At 31.6% G+C, this 16,761-nt stretch overlaps 1 protein-coding gene across 1 annotated transcript in view; it reads right to left on the bottom strand.

Moving 5' to 3' along the window:
- Positions 1 to 16,761, bottom strand: part of LOC129222414 (cell adhesion molecule Dscam2-like) — a 395,853-nt gene that overhangs the window by 277,465 nt on the left and 101,627 nt on the right. Inside the window, exon 2 of the mRNA XM_054856925.1 lies at positions 12,301 to 12,621. Coding sequence (XP_054712900.1) covers positions 12,301 to 12,621 — 321 coding nt within the window. The remainder of the gene's footprint in view (positions 1 to 12,300; positions 12,622 to 16,761) is intronic.

The following is a 16,761-nucleotide window of genomic DNA, read 5'->3' as shown; positions in this document are numbered from 1 at the left end:
TTCATGTCCATTAATGATGTACTCCTAATTTTGTTCTAATATTTAAAAAGTGCATGAACATTTTCCGGGTTTTCGTCCGATGTACTGAGTTTGACGACACTTAAATATACAATTATATGCTATATTTCAATCGAGTATGTTTCAAAAAAAAAAAAAAAAAGAAAGAAAGTAGCGAAAAAACCCTTACAACCACCATCGCATTCAGCGCCCTAGATATATGCAATTAGTTAGACACTTAATTTCAAGGTTTATATATTTCAGGGTTATATTTTAGTATAAAAAGATGTAAGCGTTTCGAGCTTTTCTTTGCGTCGCATGTTTTTACATTTTATTTTTAGAAGTAGAGCTCCTTTAAAAACATCGACAAACATGATTTGTCGTTATTCTTTAACACGTAGAAACTTTTTTTTTTAACTCATCCTTTTTAATCATGTTGTTTACATATTTACGAACGTTTTTTTTTTTTGTTTGTACGTCTGTTACTCTGAATTTTACGGTTTTTCCATAATAAAATACCCATTTAAGGGGTTACAGTACCTCAAAAATGATGAAACGATCAAAAACATTTTTATCGCTTATTTCAAAATTAAAAACTATTCTGAACACAGGGGAAAAGTTTCATTGCTTTATTTCAAATATTTAAAAAGTTATGAGTGGTTTTAGCCCATGCTCGCTATGTCTTCTTATGCAAAAGAAAAACTTTAAACTACTTTTTCTTGATGATCGCTTTTTTGTGTTTTCATGTCATTAGAATCCGTAAAGATTTTTTCTATTGAAGCTATAGCTTTAAAGTAATGCTTTTTGCAATTGGGATAACATATTTGACAAAACTGTGCATTGGATAAGCATTTTATAAATTATTTGAATGTTTAGAGCATGTTAAACTTTTAAAAACCAATTTAAAAAAAACTTTGATTTTTTACATAGTTAATCACAGAAATTTTCTAATAAACTCATAAGTAAATGAATGCACAAATTTTTAGAGATGATTATAGTGATCGCTTAGCAAAAAACTTTATTCAAATTAGTGCAAAAATAAAAAAGCCTTAAAAATTTTAAAAAATTGAAATTTTCCTCATTTTGATTTTTTTTTTTTTAAAGTAGGCAATATTTTTAAATTTTGAAAACAAATTATTGATTAAGAAATAAGTATGCATGTTATGATTTCAAAGAAATATAAAATTTTACTTAAATTTAAAACAAAATGTTTGAAAGGTACTTTGACCCCTTAAAATAAAGAAAAATAGTGGATTAAAAACTCTAACTTTTTATAATTTTATTTTTTATTATTTCATTTCTCTGAAATTATGAAAAATGCCTTCCTGTCTCGTCCAACTAACTCGTCCAACCTTGTTCTTGTTCCCAACTCCGGCTCGCCCTACCCTGTTTTCACATTTTTTATTTTCCTTCACTTGCTTAAATTCATCCTCCAAGCGTTTTTTCATCGTTTTAATGCATTTTCGTCCACTCTTATTCTGGTTATTTCCCGGAACCCGTGTTTCGATCCTGTTTTCCCGCCGAAAAACGCAAAGTCGTCGTTTGGCACATCCTCCTTCCCGGAGAAAAAAAATTTCCATAACAAATAGCCATTGATTCTGCGGGAAAGTTGTGACCCAACATGCCTCGGAAAAGGGGAGGGCCGGGGAAAATAGGGGCCTTATTACCCCGAAAAAGTTGGTGACGGAAAAGGCTTCACTATCATCCATCATTCCCTAGCTTTGAAAGGGGGCTCCGGGGAAATATTCCAACTTTTTCTTTTATTTTCCTTCCGCCCTCAAACAGCAATCTCATTCACATATTTGCATCTATTTTATTTTGTACGAAATTTCGGTTTCTTGCATCAACTCCGCATTTTTTGGTTTTAAGTTCGGAAGCGAATCGAGAACTTCTTTTGCCGTTTTATTTATTTATTTATTTTTTTACATCACGGTTAAAGAAATGAAAAAAAAAGGCGTTTTAAATGCATTAAATTCTAAGCTACGTCTAATTTAGTTTCTTCTTCGAAGTAACCGACGAGTGAAGCAGAAAATGACAGGCCGGAATGAAGACATATTGATGCTTTCAAATTTTTTATATTCTGAAACATTTCTTTATTACATTTTACTTCATTCAAAGTTTATTTGATTCTTTAGACCTGCATGTTTTTTTAGTCTTCAATCAAACAATAATTTAGTCAAAACTTTTGATGAAAAAATATGAAGGACAGTTTCATTAAACATTTGAAAATTGCACATCCATTACCGTCATTTCGTAACATAAATCGTCATAATTATTTAATATAAAATAACTAGCATTTTTATGCAATTAGGAAAAAAATCATAAAACACTTGACAAAAATCCTAAACCATATTACCCCCTTCCCCTTTTTTTTTACCTAAACGAACGATTTTAAAATGAAATAAATATTACTATCTTGAGAAACATTAAAATGTCACGCTTTGAATAAACCATTCTATTAAAGTCAGAACAAACAACGTAAGTAGAAGCAAATTTGTAAATTACCGCAGACACGTGTTTCGGCGTTACAGGGAACGCCTTTTTCAATGCAAAAAATAATGAGCTTATGGATGAAAAGACATCCGACAAAAGCCAAGAGCAGATAAGCATGCAGCTTAAAAGATAAAAACAGCGGATTAGCCAAACACCAATGACAAAGTTATAAACCGATAACGAACCAATAGGAATGCAAGCAAAGGCCAGGAGCTTTCCCTTAGGTACGAACCCAGAAAGAAAGAATTCAATTGGACAAGGATTAAGCCGAAGCTTAAACAAAAAGAAAAGAAATTGTCAGTAACCGTGAACCGCAAGAAAGGAAAAGCAGAATGGAAAACCATGAAATAAGGTAAACAAAAACAAAAATTTTCGAAAAAAGGAAAAATAAAGATAAATAGAAGAAAATTGGGGGGGGGGGGTGTCAATCAAGACAAAAAGGTAAAAATAAACAAAGGAAGATAGATAAAAATGAGTGGGAAAAAAGGGGGGTATTAAAGATATGGGAGCCAAATGTTAGAAAAATATGGAACTGAACTAAGATCGTTAACTAAGTTAGAACTGTTCCTCAAAATATGAAACGATTCCCAAAAGTCAAGATCTGATGAATTGGGGCATTTTTGGATAATCTGATAAGAGTTAAAATCAAAAGAGTGATTCGAATCCCAACAATGTTGAGCAATACTAGACTTGTTTAATTGTTGTTTTTTCACATAATTTTGATGCTCTTTCAAGCGAATTTTTAAAGCACGCCGAGTCTGTCCAATATAGGCAAGCTTACAACTACAATTAATTCTATAAATTCCACAACAATTAAGAGGATGAATAGGATCTTTAAGAGAAGAGAATGAAAGTTTATTAATAGGAGAGAACACCACCTGGAATTGGAAACGTTTTAGAATCTTAGCAACCTGATAGCTTACAGATGGAAAGAATGGCAAAACAACCAAATTCTTTTTGATGAAGGTTCGGTTAAGAACATTAGTTTGGGATTTATTTGAAAGTTTTTTATAAATGGAATCAATCAAAGTTGGCGGATAGTCTCTATCAATTGCCACAGCTTTAAGATAATTAAGTTCCACTTTAAGAAGTTCCGACGAAGAACAAATATTAATTGCGCGATAAACAAAAGAATTGAAAGCAGAATATTTTTGATTTGGAGGATGAGACGATAGTCTATGAGGAGGTAAAGAGACAGCAAAAGGTTTGCGATAAACAGTAGTTTCAAAACCAATTTCAGTACGAGAAACAAGTACATCAAGAAATGAAATGCAATTATTCCGTTCTTTCTCACAAGAAAATTGAATATGAGGATCAATGGAGTTTACAATAGATAAAACCTCATCACTCTCAAACTGATTCTGGTTCATTAGAACAAAACAATCATCAACATACCGAACATAAAATTGGAACTGCAGTTTTTGGAACAGCTTAACCTCAAAATAATGCATGTAAATATCACTAAGAATGGGGCTAAGTGGGTTACCCATAGCCAGACCATCTAACATAATATAAAAATTCCCATTAAAAACAAAAGAACATTGCTTAAGACAAGTACGGGTAAGGAAAATTAAATCCTCAATTTCCGTATTGGTGAAATGAAATTCAGAAAGTCTTCTACGAAGGCATAACAATGAACCCTCGACAGGAACGTTCGTAAATAAAGAGTTCACATCAAAAGAAGCCATAAAAGAATTATTTGGAACGAAACTATGAATTTTTTTAACAAACTCAACAGAATTTTTAATAGTAAATAAATTGTGACTCCTAAGGGGAGAAAACACAGAGACTAAATATTTTGCAAGTTTGTACGAAGCCGTACCAATATTGGAAACAATCGGCCTGAAAGGAATACCAGCTTTATGCACCTTAGGTAAAGCATAAAATCTAGCACAATTAGCAATAGATGGAACAACAGAGCGTTTAACATTTGAAGGAATAGACTTAACAGACTTGACAGCAGATGCAATAGTTTTTAACTCTTTATCACTAGGATCTTTAGAAATTTCAGCATATGGTCCAGAAGAAATCAAATCATTAGTTTTATCAACATAAGATGATTTGTCAAGAACAACAATTTGGCCACCCTTGTCAGCTTTGGTAACAACCAGATCAGAATTCGAAACTAAGTCTTTAACAGAACGGCTAACAGTATTAGCAAATACAGGTTTAGAAATTTTCGAGTTAAAGTCAATATTAGAAGCTATAAGATGCCGAATCGAATCTTTTTGAGAGGAAGTTAAGGCACTAAATTTAAAAGCTTTCTCAACAGGAGCAATAAGCTTTGAAAAAGAAGGATTAACACTCACAGCAAAATTATCATTACATTTTAGAGCCTCAATTTGAGAATTACTTAATGGAACGCTAGAAAGATTAACAACAACATTCTTATTAACAACAGGTAAATTATCAAGAGGAACGACATGAGAAGATTTACAAAGCATAGCTAATTTCTTTTTCAAAACAATTTGATGTTTATCAGAGGAACGAAGGGTTCTAGACCAAGAATTTCTGTCAATAATGTTAAAGTTGGGAATGGAATTAGAAACCGAAAGATGTAAATCATAAAGTTCACGTTCAATAAACGATAAATGTTTCCTATTTTCCTGGATCGAAGCTCTGAGTAAAGCCAATTTCGACCGAAAGATTACTTTGTCAATTTTTACAGAACGTGGTAAATTACATTTCAAAGAAATAAACTTCGGAATAATTTTCTTGCGCCTACACTCTTGAAGAAATTTTAAATGGTTCAAAAAACGAAATTTCTTAATCCGAAGATTGGCAAACCTATTGATTTGAGACATAATCAAAAGCAAAACCAAAACAAATGAAAATAAACAAAATCAAACACTAACGGAATGAATAAGAAACAAGAAGTAAAAAGTCACGATCAAAATACAACAATAGACAAAAATTCCGAAAACAAAAACAAAAACACAAATTGCATACCCCCCTTTTTTCCCACTCATTTTTATCTATCTTCCTTTGTTTATTTTTACCTTTTTGTCTTGATTGACACCCCCCCCCCCCCAATTTTCTTCTATTTATCTTTATTTTTCCTTTTTTCGAAAATTTTTGTTTTTGTTTACCTTATTTCATGGTTTTCCATTCTGCTTTTCCTTTCTTGCGGTTCACGGTTACTGACAATTTCTTTTCTTTTTGTTTAAGCTTCGGCTTAATCCTTGTCCAATTGAATTCTTTCTTTCTGGGTTCGTACCTAAGGGAAAGCTCCTGGCCTTTGCTTGCATTCCTATTGGTTCGTTATCGGTTTATAACTTTGTCATTGGTGTTTGGCTAATCCGCTGTTTTTATCTTTTAAGCTGCATGCTTATCTGCTCTTGGCTTTTGTCGGATGTCTTTTCATCCATAAGCTCATTATTTTTTGCATTGAAAAAGGCGTTCCCTGTAACGCCGAAACACGTGTCTGCGGTAATTTACAAATTTGCTTCTACTTACGTTGTTTGTTCTGACTTTACTATTCAGCACAAAGGTATTTATTTATCTTAAAACCATTCTATTGTCCAAGGTTAAAAATAAAATCAAAAAATGAGTTTAAGTATTAAATATAACAAAGCTTAACTCTGTACCTCAGAGCCAGAGGAACGTAAACCACATTATGATTATTTTACAGTAGAGAGGAAAAAAATTTTTTCTGGCGAATGAAAAAAATGGGACGCGCGCTCTCTTAACCCCAGTAAAAATGGAAAATGATTCCTTTTTAAGAATGGGGTTGTTTGTTTCAGTCAAAAGCATTAATTTTAGTCACTGAAATTGATAGTATGAGCAAAGGAAGAAAAAAAACATGAACCCAGAAAATATTTTCATTTTCCCAACAGTTATTTTTTAATTATTTTTTTTTTAAATGTCTGATTTTTCAAACAAGGCGTGGTCTCTATGACGTCACAAATTATGCACTCTGGCGCACCTTTATTGCGCGTTTCCACGCGGATAATCAAGAAGCGAATTAAATATTGCGCTCTACGCTTGCTATCGACAATATCGTTGCCAACACACGTGAGTAAAGATGCGAATTAAATATTTTGCTATGTGAATAGCATTTAATCATTTGTGATGTCATCGGCTGAAGCGTAAACAATAAAAGCGCACCGATTAAAGTAATTTTTTTAAAAATATTAAACTTGAACAAATTATTTTAAAAATGGTCAGATCCTGTGTTTTTTAAGCATACTCTTTCAAAAAAAAAATACTTCTAAAATTTTGAAAACGACCCCATTACGTTCTCATGGCTCAATGCGGAATCCACTTCTACATGCAACGCACTAACAAACAGAAAAGCGCAATTTTCGGACATACGTCCTTCTGGCTTGGAGGTACAGAATTTTTTACTTAGTAATGTTACTCAAATGATAAATAATAATGCATGATTTTTTTTTACTGATTAAATTAGCTCGATAATGACCCAGTCGAAGTCAAACGTGAACTCAACACTTTTCTTTACTAAAAATTCAGGTTTTACGTATTTATACTTTTATCCACTATTTTCTGACTACAATTACCCATCATCTGCTGTGTAACTTAAGAAATTAAGAGCTAATCAAAACACGCATCATTAACTTTAAGATACACACATCATTAAACGTTGCTTGATGAATTATTCTTCATTCATGAACAAGGTGCATTCGAATCCTGAAGATTTAAGCAAAAATTGGCTAAAAGTCAAATAATAGTTTAATAAAATTTATTTAGTTACTTATTAAATGGCATATTTCTTGAAGATTGAAGTTTTTAAGGGGGTCCGGGACACATTTTGAAATTTTTTTTATTAAATACTTTAGAGTTTTGAAATTTTTTGTACTGAATCACCATCTATTTAATAAGGAAAATCATAACATAAATGTTAAAAATATATATATATATATTTCAATTTAATTTGTTTTTTTAACAAAAAATGGGTTTGATTTAAATTGCTATAACTCAAAATATTCTTGGTCCATTTTCAATTTTTTTTTTCAAAAAAATTATGCAAATATCTAAACTTTAATTTTTATTCGGCGATTTTAAAAGTATTGATTTAATAAAAAATAAAAAATAATTGAAGAAAAATTACGAAAAATTCGAAGATACTTTTTTTTTTAAATCATATTTTTTTCAGCAAACTTTTTTTTTTTTTTAATTAGCCGAATAAAAGTTAAAGTAAACTGTTTGAAAAAGATATGCTCCAAATTTTATTACTTTATCTTTATCGCTTCCTGACTTTTAAGAGTTTGAATGCAAGAAATCGAGGAAAATTGCATCATGGGGAAAAACGCGTTTAAAGTTTTAAAGTTAAATATACATTACATAGGTGCATGCAACAAAAATAATTGTATCTTTCGTTCTAATTAAGATAGAAACAATATTCAAACGTCCTTTTAAGCAGAAGAAAACGGAGTAATTTTTCAAATGATAAAAAAAAAATTGCAAAATTTGACGAGTTTTGTGTCCCGGACCCCCTTAAGTAAGTATGGACATCTATGAATAGAGTAAATAGAAACATCTACATTGCCTCACTGGTAGAACCGTCAATAGCATGTAAAATAAAATTCGGAATTAAAATTTGAAACAAGGTACTTTACATTTGCAGACCTGCTGGAAAAGAAAATGCATTATCCTTCAATTTTGGTATATGACCTTTTCCAGTGTTATCCTCAAATAAAGATTACGGCTGCACAGTTGCTTCGGAACACGCGGATTTCCGACTATATGTTATTTGTTACCTAGTCATCAATCACCAATAGAGTTTTAGAGCAATGGTGCTCAACCTACGACCTGCGGGTCAGATCTGGCCTACGAAGCTGATTTGTATTGCCCGTTGAATGTTAAATGTAACAAATCGAAAAGCACGATGAATGACAATGTTACAAATTTAAAGTCAAATATTCAGAAATTGGTTTCTGGCAAATAGATAAGTTTATTAAAATGAGTTTAATAAAGATAACAACAGTTATTGGGTTTTGATTATCTCCTTTTCCATATTTTCTCATGGTATAAGAAAAATTTTAATTATCTGGAAAAACTATGTATGTATTTTGGCACTTGACAATTATTTAAATATGACGTGCAAAACCATCAGGTAGAAACAGATTGGACACGACTGTCGTAGAGAAATCACTAGAGGTGTTGTATTACAATTTGTTTTTGTTTCTCCAACTAACCCTCATTTTCTCATTGACAGAATTGCAACTTGGCAAAATAGTTCGAAATCTGAATTGTCACCACAAATATTAAACTTTTTCTGCCATATGACTTAATCTGGAGTGAACTTCTCCTTCAAGTAATAATCATTCACTTATCCATTATTCTTCATTCCTAATGTTGCCTTGATTGCAGAACTTAAAATCACTCTCCGGAGCAAAAGCAAACAAAAATGCGGAACTCTTTTCCATTGACTAAGCTTATTATTCTATCCATCAATCCTACTTGGGGCGCAAAGCAGCTTAGGGTATCGATTAAAAGATTCAAAGTGTAGGACACACAGTCCCCCTCCTGTCTTAATTACACTTCTATCCCGAATACCCCGAAGAGCATTTACGTCTGTCTGCAATTACATTTTCAGTACCATTATAAGACGAAGGGAATCCCATTTTCTTATTTCTTTTATCTCCTGAATGGTCTGTTGGATTTTAAGTTCTTTGCCAATGCATTCTTAATGGCACTGTGATCTTTTTTCAATTTTTACTCGGGTTATAAACGGTAATACGCCCACTTAATAAAATACTCAAATTAAGCACCAACGCCCATCTATTCCGCTTTAAGAACATGTTTTTCAATTAAATATTTTTTACTTCTCTTTGAGAGCCAACATTCCTGTTTGAATCTTAATAATCAGAGTAAATGATTCTTCTGCATCACATTTCGTTTAAGGTATTTTTAGAAGGATTATATGATTTAAAATTTATTTTGAAAATGTTTTAAGTATTGAAATTGTTTACCATTACTAAGTCGTTAATGTTTAAAACCACCTTTGTAACGTAGCTAACTACTTACAAATTTGATAACGATATTCAAAGAGTATTTAAGTTATTAAACCGATTTTTAAACACTTTAGTTTTTAAAAATATTTTGGATTTCTTGGATTTTATTCAATGTGATTATCTTAAAATCGATCAAAATATTTTCCGTCATTAAAATTAATCTGATATACTTGTTTCAAAAACAGGCGCTACAGCGTAGACTTTTTTTTTTCTTCTTTTTTTTTCTTTTTTTTTCTTTTTTTTTTTTGCATTTGCAATATTATAATTTTTAATATTACTCATTTTTTATCAAATACTTAGTGGTAATTTTTTAATTTTATGTTTTCAAAATATACGTTAATTTCAACATAGTTTTGTTAAAATGTTGCTCCTAGACACTGAGGATGACTTTCTTTTTTTCTACAAGTACTTCAGTGTACATTGTATAATTAAGAGTACAATTTTTTACATTTTTCACCTTCTTTACATTTTTGCAGTATAGTAATATCGAGAAATACTTGGTATTAATTGTTCATAAACCATTTCTTTTTTTATTTAAAGTTTAGAAGATCTAAATTCCTCCCATTTTTTAAAAGTATCCATTTTTTTTCATTTCTTCTCCACTGTTAAAGCGATTAATGTGATGTAACAGCTTCTGAGTTTGCATACATGAAATGACTCAGAAGCATAATTAATCCTTCTAACAAAATCATCGGTTCCACTCATGCAACTGCGATACAGTGAAACACGTTCTTGCAAATCGTTTTATAAATTGACGAAAGCATAATGTCCTGTTAAAATACCTTAGTTTGTCTAGAATTTGAACATATTTTTACATTTTAGGAGATATTTAACCTCTTTTCAATAATTCCCTGGCATAAAATTTCAAAACTAATAATAATAATAACAATAGTAATAATAATAATAATAATAATAATAATAATAATAGTAATAATAATAATAATAATAGTAAAATAATAATAATAATAATAATAATAATGATAATAGTAATAATATAATAATAATAATAGTAATACTACTACTACTAATAATAATAATAGTTATAATAATAACAATAGTAATTGTTATAGAAATTGTAATAATAATAATAATAATAATAAAAGAAGAAGAAGAAGAGAGGAAAAAATCATCTTTTGTACTTGTTTTAGTTATATACTGGATGTTCAATCTTTACAAAAAGAAGTAAATCAACATCTATTGTGCTGCCAGTTTGTAAAACCAATTTTCTTTATTTCACGTTTAAAATACATAAACGAATTACCCCAAGAGATAAAGCAACGCCTTTAAAAAAAGTTTATTCGTGTTTAATTTGATTTCTTAACTATGCGCAACAATCATGGATATAATTAATGTTCTCCCAAGAAGAATCCCGGCTAATATTTGATTTCCAACTTCAGTAATGGTAAGCTCACTCCCAGAAAATCTGATTAAGTAGTACTGGGAGAAGGAACTGACATTTCTCTAATTCTATTAGCTGACATTACGCAGGGGAAAATTGAATATCCCTGTTGTATTCCAAATGAATCGTATTGATCATCCTGTAAGAATTCACAGGGCACTGAACATTACAAAGACATTCCCAAGATTATTGTTCAAATAATGGTTTCCGTGGCGACTAAGATTAAAGCAAATATTGCACGAAAGTCTGAATTTAGAAATGGAAATGATTTTAAACATGGCTACTAGTATTGAAAGAGATTTCGGATTGATATGAATCAGAATGTCTATTTGGATAACATTGCAATGTTTCTGATGATTTTTTGCATAAAAATAGAAGCATTTCTAAATGTTCTAAAAATGAAACTGTTATTTAATGATTTATTTTTAAACAAAACACAAAATAATTGCCGGAGTATCAAAAATTAAAGAAAATATCATAGGAAATATGAAATTGAATATTAATATGCTTTGAAAAATATATTAGTTAGACTTATCTTCTAGTCATCGGTTTTGACCTTGCCGAATATTTCTGTTGATTTTGAAAAAAAAAGAAAAAAACATTAGCTAAATAGTTTTGTGGAAAATGAAAGGAAAACAGTATTTTGCAGTTAGAATTTTAAAAATAGTAATTTCACATCATCTTATGATTGCTAACTTGGTTAATGTCAGTTTAGAGAGTGTAAAAAAAATGTCTTGTTTGTTTATTTCAACTATGATGCATAGGACTATATTTCTGCACTTCATTTTTAATTTGACCGTAAAGTATTAAATTATGTATATCATGTAAAATCTGAGGTTTGACGATTATGAGTGTAACGACTGCTAAGAAGTCTTTGCATTGCATTTGTAAAACTTTTGTTTTTCTTCACGAAATTAAAATTGCGTAAGTATTGCTGTCGAAAAATACCAGTTCTGTCTTTTTCCTCTCTCTCTCTCTCTTACTGCAATTCTGGCATGTTAACTGTTGGTTTTTCTTTTATGTTTTTTTAGTACCAGTTTTCACAAATGAGCGTTATTTTTTAAATTGATTTTTCTGTTCGGAAACAAAGAAATATTAAGTTTTTAAATTGTATGAAAAATCAATTTAAAAAAAAACGCTCATTACTGAAAACTGGTACTAATAAAAACTTAAAAGAAAAACCAACAGTTAACATGCCAGAATTGCAATAAGAGAGAAAGAAAAAGGGCAGAACTGGTATATATATATATATATATATATATATATGTATATATATATATATATATATATATATATATATATATATATATATATACATATATATATATATATTTGTTTTGATTATGCATTATATTTAGTGTGACAGTAACTAATGATATCTGTTCGAAAACAAAGAAATATTAAGTTTTTAAATTGTATGGTAAAAGTATTACTTACCTCCTTTTACGCTGACATCTCTGCTACCAATAGATCCGACTGAATTGCTCGCTATACACTTGTAGACCGTATTATGTACATCATGTCTATGATCTTCTGCTCTAAATGGTGGAAAGACTAGGGAGCCATCAGGCCTAGTATGCCTTAGGCCAGGAACGTCTGTTATGAAGCTGCCGTCTAAGGCATGAGCCCATCGAATGGCTGGGGAAGGAATTCCTTCAGCCGAACAGGGAATTACTGTTCCAGTTGCGTTTGAGAATTCCACTTTATTTGGAGGTTCATACGTAAAAACTGGTCCCCTTCTGTCTTGTGTAGAAGACACTGGAATAAAAATATTTTTAATGAGAAAATGCAATACAAATCTTATTAAATGTCAAAGAAAAAAAATACAAGTTTTAATACACACCATTAGATTTAAAACAAAAACGGCAAAGCAACATACATTTTTGTTTTTTAATGAAACATGATATCGGTTAAGTAACTTATATGAAGTATATAACCGATACTGTGTTTATGCTTCGGTTCAAGGATGGATATGTTTTACAAGAACCAGAAAAAAAAAGGATAAATTTGTAAAACAAACAACTTAAGGTAAACCATGTGAGCATTTCAAAATGCTTACGTAAAAAATGAAAAGATTATTTTTTATTAATTCCTTAACCGACTAATAAGCACTTACAACTCTGATACTTATTTAGGAACGGGAATTCCTTGAAAACAAATGACGTCTGAGGTATGTTTTTCATGGTTTATTGTCCCCGAGGCCCCAGTATTTTAAAGTGCCATTGAAGGTTAACGTCTCCAAGACGTTGTTCTTTACATACAGCCATTGCCTGTTTTTGTCACCTTGGGACACATATGAAAGGGGCAAACTGACATTAATTTGTTAATTGCGCAAGCGAAACTCTGAAAACCAAACTAAATAATTCAAATGCATGTAACTTTTGCATTCAAAATCAGTTTATCATATACAGTTTAGAAAATTATTCCCTTGTACTCGGATTGAAAAAGCTTACAATAAAAACGTGCCGTTAAGTTTCTGTTTCAATATAATTGACCATTCCCACTACAAGTATGTTTACATTTCCATTTACAACCCGTCAACCTAACGCCACCACTACTGTTAACGCGTCCTATAATAGGTTCAACAACACTGGAGTCAAATTTTGACCTAATCCTGCTGATCTGCTTGGTAGCCATTTAATTGGCCTTTGTTTGAATTGAGTTTAAGGGTTAAACCAAGCGGTTCTCCACACAAAGAACATATATTTTTTTGACCATACGTTGCCAAAAATTGCGAAAAAGTCTCCAAACTGTGGCACACCAAATCAATCGCTCAAAAAAAAAAAAAAAAAAGCGCTAGAAGGGCCAATTAGAGTAAGTTAAGTTCTTAATGAAAAAGATGCTAGTAAGCCAGAAACGCGTGATAGTTTTGAGAAAAAAAGTTTGAATTTTCAGACTTGAAATAAATCCAAAATACATGAAATACACCGCCAGCTCAGTCATTTCCAACCGAGGACTATTTCTGCTTTAGCCCTGGCTAATGGGCGGTAATTTACTGAAATCCCAAATAGTTTAGACATAGGAAACTAAGCAGTCTCTCAGGGAATGGTACTGTTAAACAAGTTAACATACAATGCGATTAGCCCGCTTACAATAAATAAAAAAATATAATAAAATTTTTAAAAAGTAAAAAGAAAAAGTCTTTTATTAATTTATGGGTAGCATTGGCTCATGGGGGTGCAAGTTTAAGGGTTAAAGCTTTTTTAAACAGTTTCAAATTTAAGTATGTTGTTGCGTAACATCTGTCTAAATTTCAGCATTGCTCTATACACAAAAGTGCGCTACTTACTTTCCTATATCAAACAAGAACAAAGTAAGCACATTTTATACAACATAATAATAGCAGTGCTTCAAAGTTTAAGGTTAATCAACATAGTAACTTAAGGGAATTAAAGGATTTTTTTTAAATTTCTTTTTATGAAAATTGCAAGCAAAAAGTGTACGCTCAATTTTTAATCTGTCGTATTACATCTCATCCTATTTAAAAACATGTCTTACTAATATTATCGAGAACGACTTCAGAGAAGCAAGATCAGAAATACATAGTGTATCTTAACTTTTGAAAGCATGTTTAAGCCGATTTTTCCAGTCATCTAACATGTAAACTTCAATCTCAAGGGACGATTGAATCAATGATTAATATCTCGGATCAAAACATTTTATCATTTCTAAAAGCAAAGGTAATTCAAAAGTTGAGCAGGGAAAATGTTGCCTTGGAGATATCAATTGAAGTTGTATTCGATGTTTCAAAATCGGGATTTTGAGGCATTGCAAACAGAAGAAAAGTTTGAAAACTTATTAGGCTACTTCCACATTTGGAAGGAAACCCTTTGAGCCAATAATAATGATGAACGAACTTCTTCACTATGGTTACATCTTACCTGATCAGAAATAGCTGCAATCATTTGCAGTTATGCAATAATAAATACTTATTAATAATATGATGTATGTATTATCTGTGTATAGCTTTAAAAATGCATATCGTAATATACATGTGTCCCGTTTTTAAAGTGTACATGTTAATTGATAAGAAATTCAAGAAGCGAATACATAGCAGGTGTCCCATTAAGTAAGCAACCTTTGAATCTAATGTAGTTACTTTTAAGATGACTTTTTGACACCCATGTTGTTATAATTTTCAGTATTTACTACACTCCGGTTGGATTAGCAGTTGTTGTTTTCTTTCTTTTTACTTCCTTTTAGAAAAAAGGAAGTATTGTATTCGCGAAAAAATTTTCACCCAAAAATTGGCCTTAATTTCCATTTTTCTTACCCCCGAATAAATGTTCAGTATTTTTTTCGACAGAATCACACGTGGATATATGCCTAGGAACGTACAGACACCCGAAATATCCATTTTGACGACTCCCGAGTTAATTACAACGAATTTTCTCGTGACGTCCCTATATACTTATGTATGTGCGTATGTATCTCGCATAACTCAAAAACGGTATGTCCTAGAAAGTTGAAATTTGGCACGTAGACTCCTAGTGCGGTCTAGTTGTGCACCTGTTCTTTTGGTTGCATTCGGATGTTCCTAAGGGGGTCTTTTGCCCCCTTATAGGAGGAAATCGTTGTTAATTTCGATGTAAACTCAAGTGGTGATATAATTTGGCGGACACTTGGCAATATATCGCCAGTCCTTTTGGTCGTCAAGTTTTGTCGCCAACTTGGCGACAAATTTGGCGATTTTATTTTTTTTTAAATCTGGTTTCAAGTTGGTCACTGCTGGTAATATTTAGAGAGTAAACTATTGAATCACATTAAAACTGTCAATAATGAGAAAATGACATTAAATTGGAGTAAAAGGAAGTCATGTGATGCACACATCAGCTCGTTTCATTTGTTGTGTTGTTGCAGTTACAATCAAATGAAGAACGTCTTCGTTACATGCTAATGAGCTGGTTACGGCCTTCCCGTCTAAAGCTTCTTTAACACGAGGCAACTCAGTTAAATCAACTATCGAAAGGGCAGCTTTTGGAAAGCATAACCAGGTACAAAATTGAAGGAATCACTTGGCTTCCTTACCATGGCAGTCAACTCATCAGGCCCACCAAGCACATGCTTCGCTAACATTCTCCTCCCGATGAGTTAAATCAACGTTTTATCTAATTCAACGCATCCAGACATTGCCTGGCGTTCACTCGACACACGAATGGACCATTTGAGTCAATTCAATTTCATTTTAACACGTGAAGTAGTCGACATTATCACAAACAGATTAAAGGGGCGTGATATTTCAATGCAAGAGGTGACCAGGAGTGACCTGCCTTGCCAAATGCGTCATCTTTACCCCCGTGCCTTTTTTATGGGGTTATGTGAAGTCTCAAGTGTACATACTTAATTTCCAAAATGACAGCCGATTTTTTTGGCTCTTCTTCTGATCCTCTTCTGTAAACATCGGTGGAAGAAACAGATACGCGTATTAGGATTCACTAAACCGTTTCTTTCCCTTTTTTGAAAAATGTTGTTATTGTGGATGTTTACAGTGGGCCGTTACCAGGCATTTCGACTTGGATGTATACAACCTTTTAACCAAGAGTCATTCCACTATAAGTATTTTTGCACATTTACTTTTCTGTTAATTTTTATTTTAAACGAGGATATGTATGTAACAGCATTCTCACTCATTAATTCCTAGTAACTCGGCCCCAATATAGCACTTCCAGCCTACTAACTTTTTCAAGCCTTTTCCCCCTTATAGATATGTAGCTTTATCTATGTGTATATATACATACATATATATATATATATATATATATATATATATATATATATATATATGTGTGTGTGTGTGTGTATACTTAGGTATATGTATTTCAAGTTTTCCCTTCAGTTTCTTCCCCTCCCCCTCAACCACCATGGTACCCTTCACCGTTTAAGCTAGAAATGGCTGGA

Source organism: Uloborus diversus, chromosome 5, assembly GCF_026930045.1.
Source record: "Uloborus diversus isolate 005 chromosome 5, Udiv.v.3.1, whole genome shotgun sequence".
In the NCBI taxonomy this organism is placed as follows: Eukaryota; Metazoa; Arthropoda; class Arachnida; order Araneae; family Uloboridae; genus Uloborus; species Uloborus diversus.
Note: the sequence above shows the minus strand (reverse complement) of the source record. Positions and strands in the feature narration are given on the sequence as shown.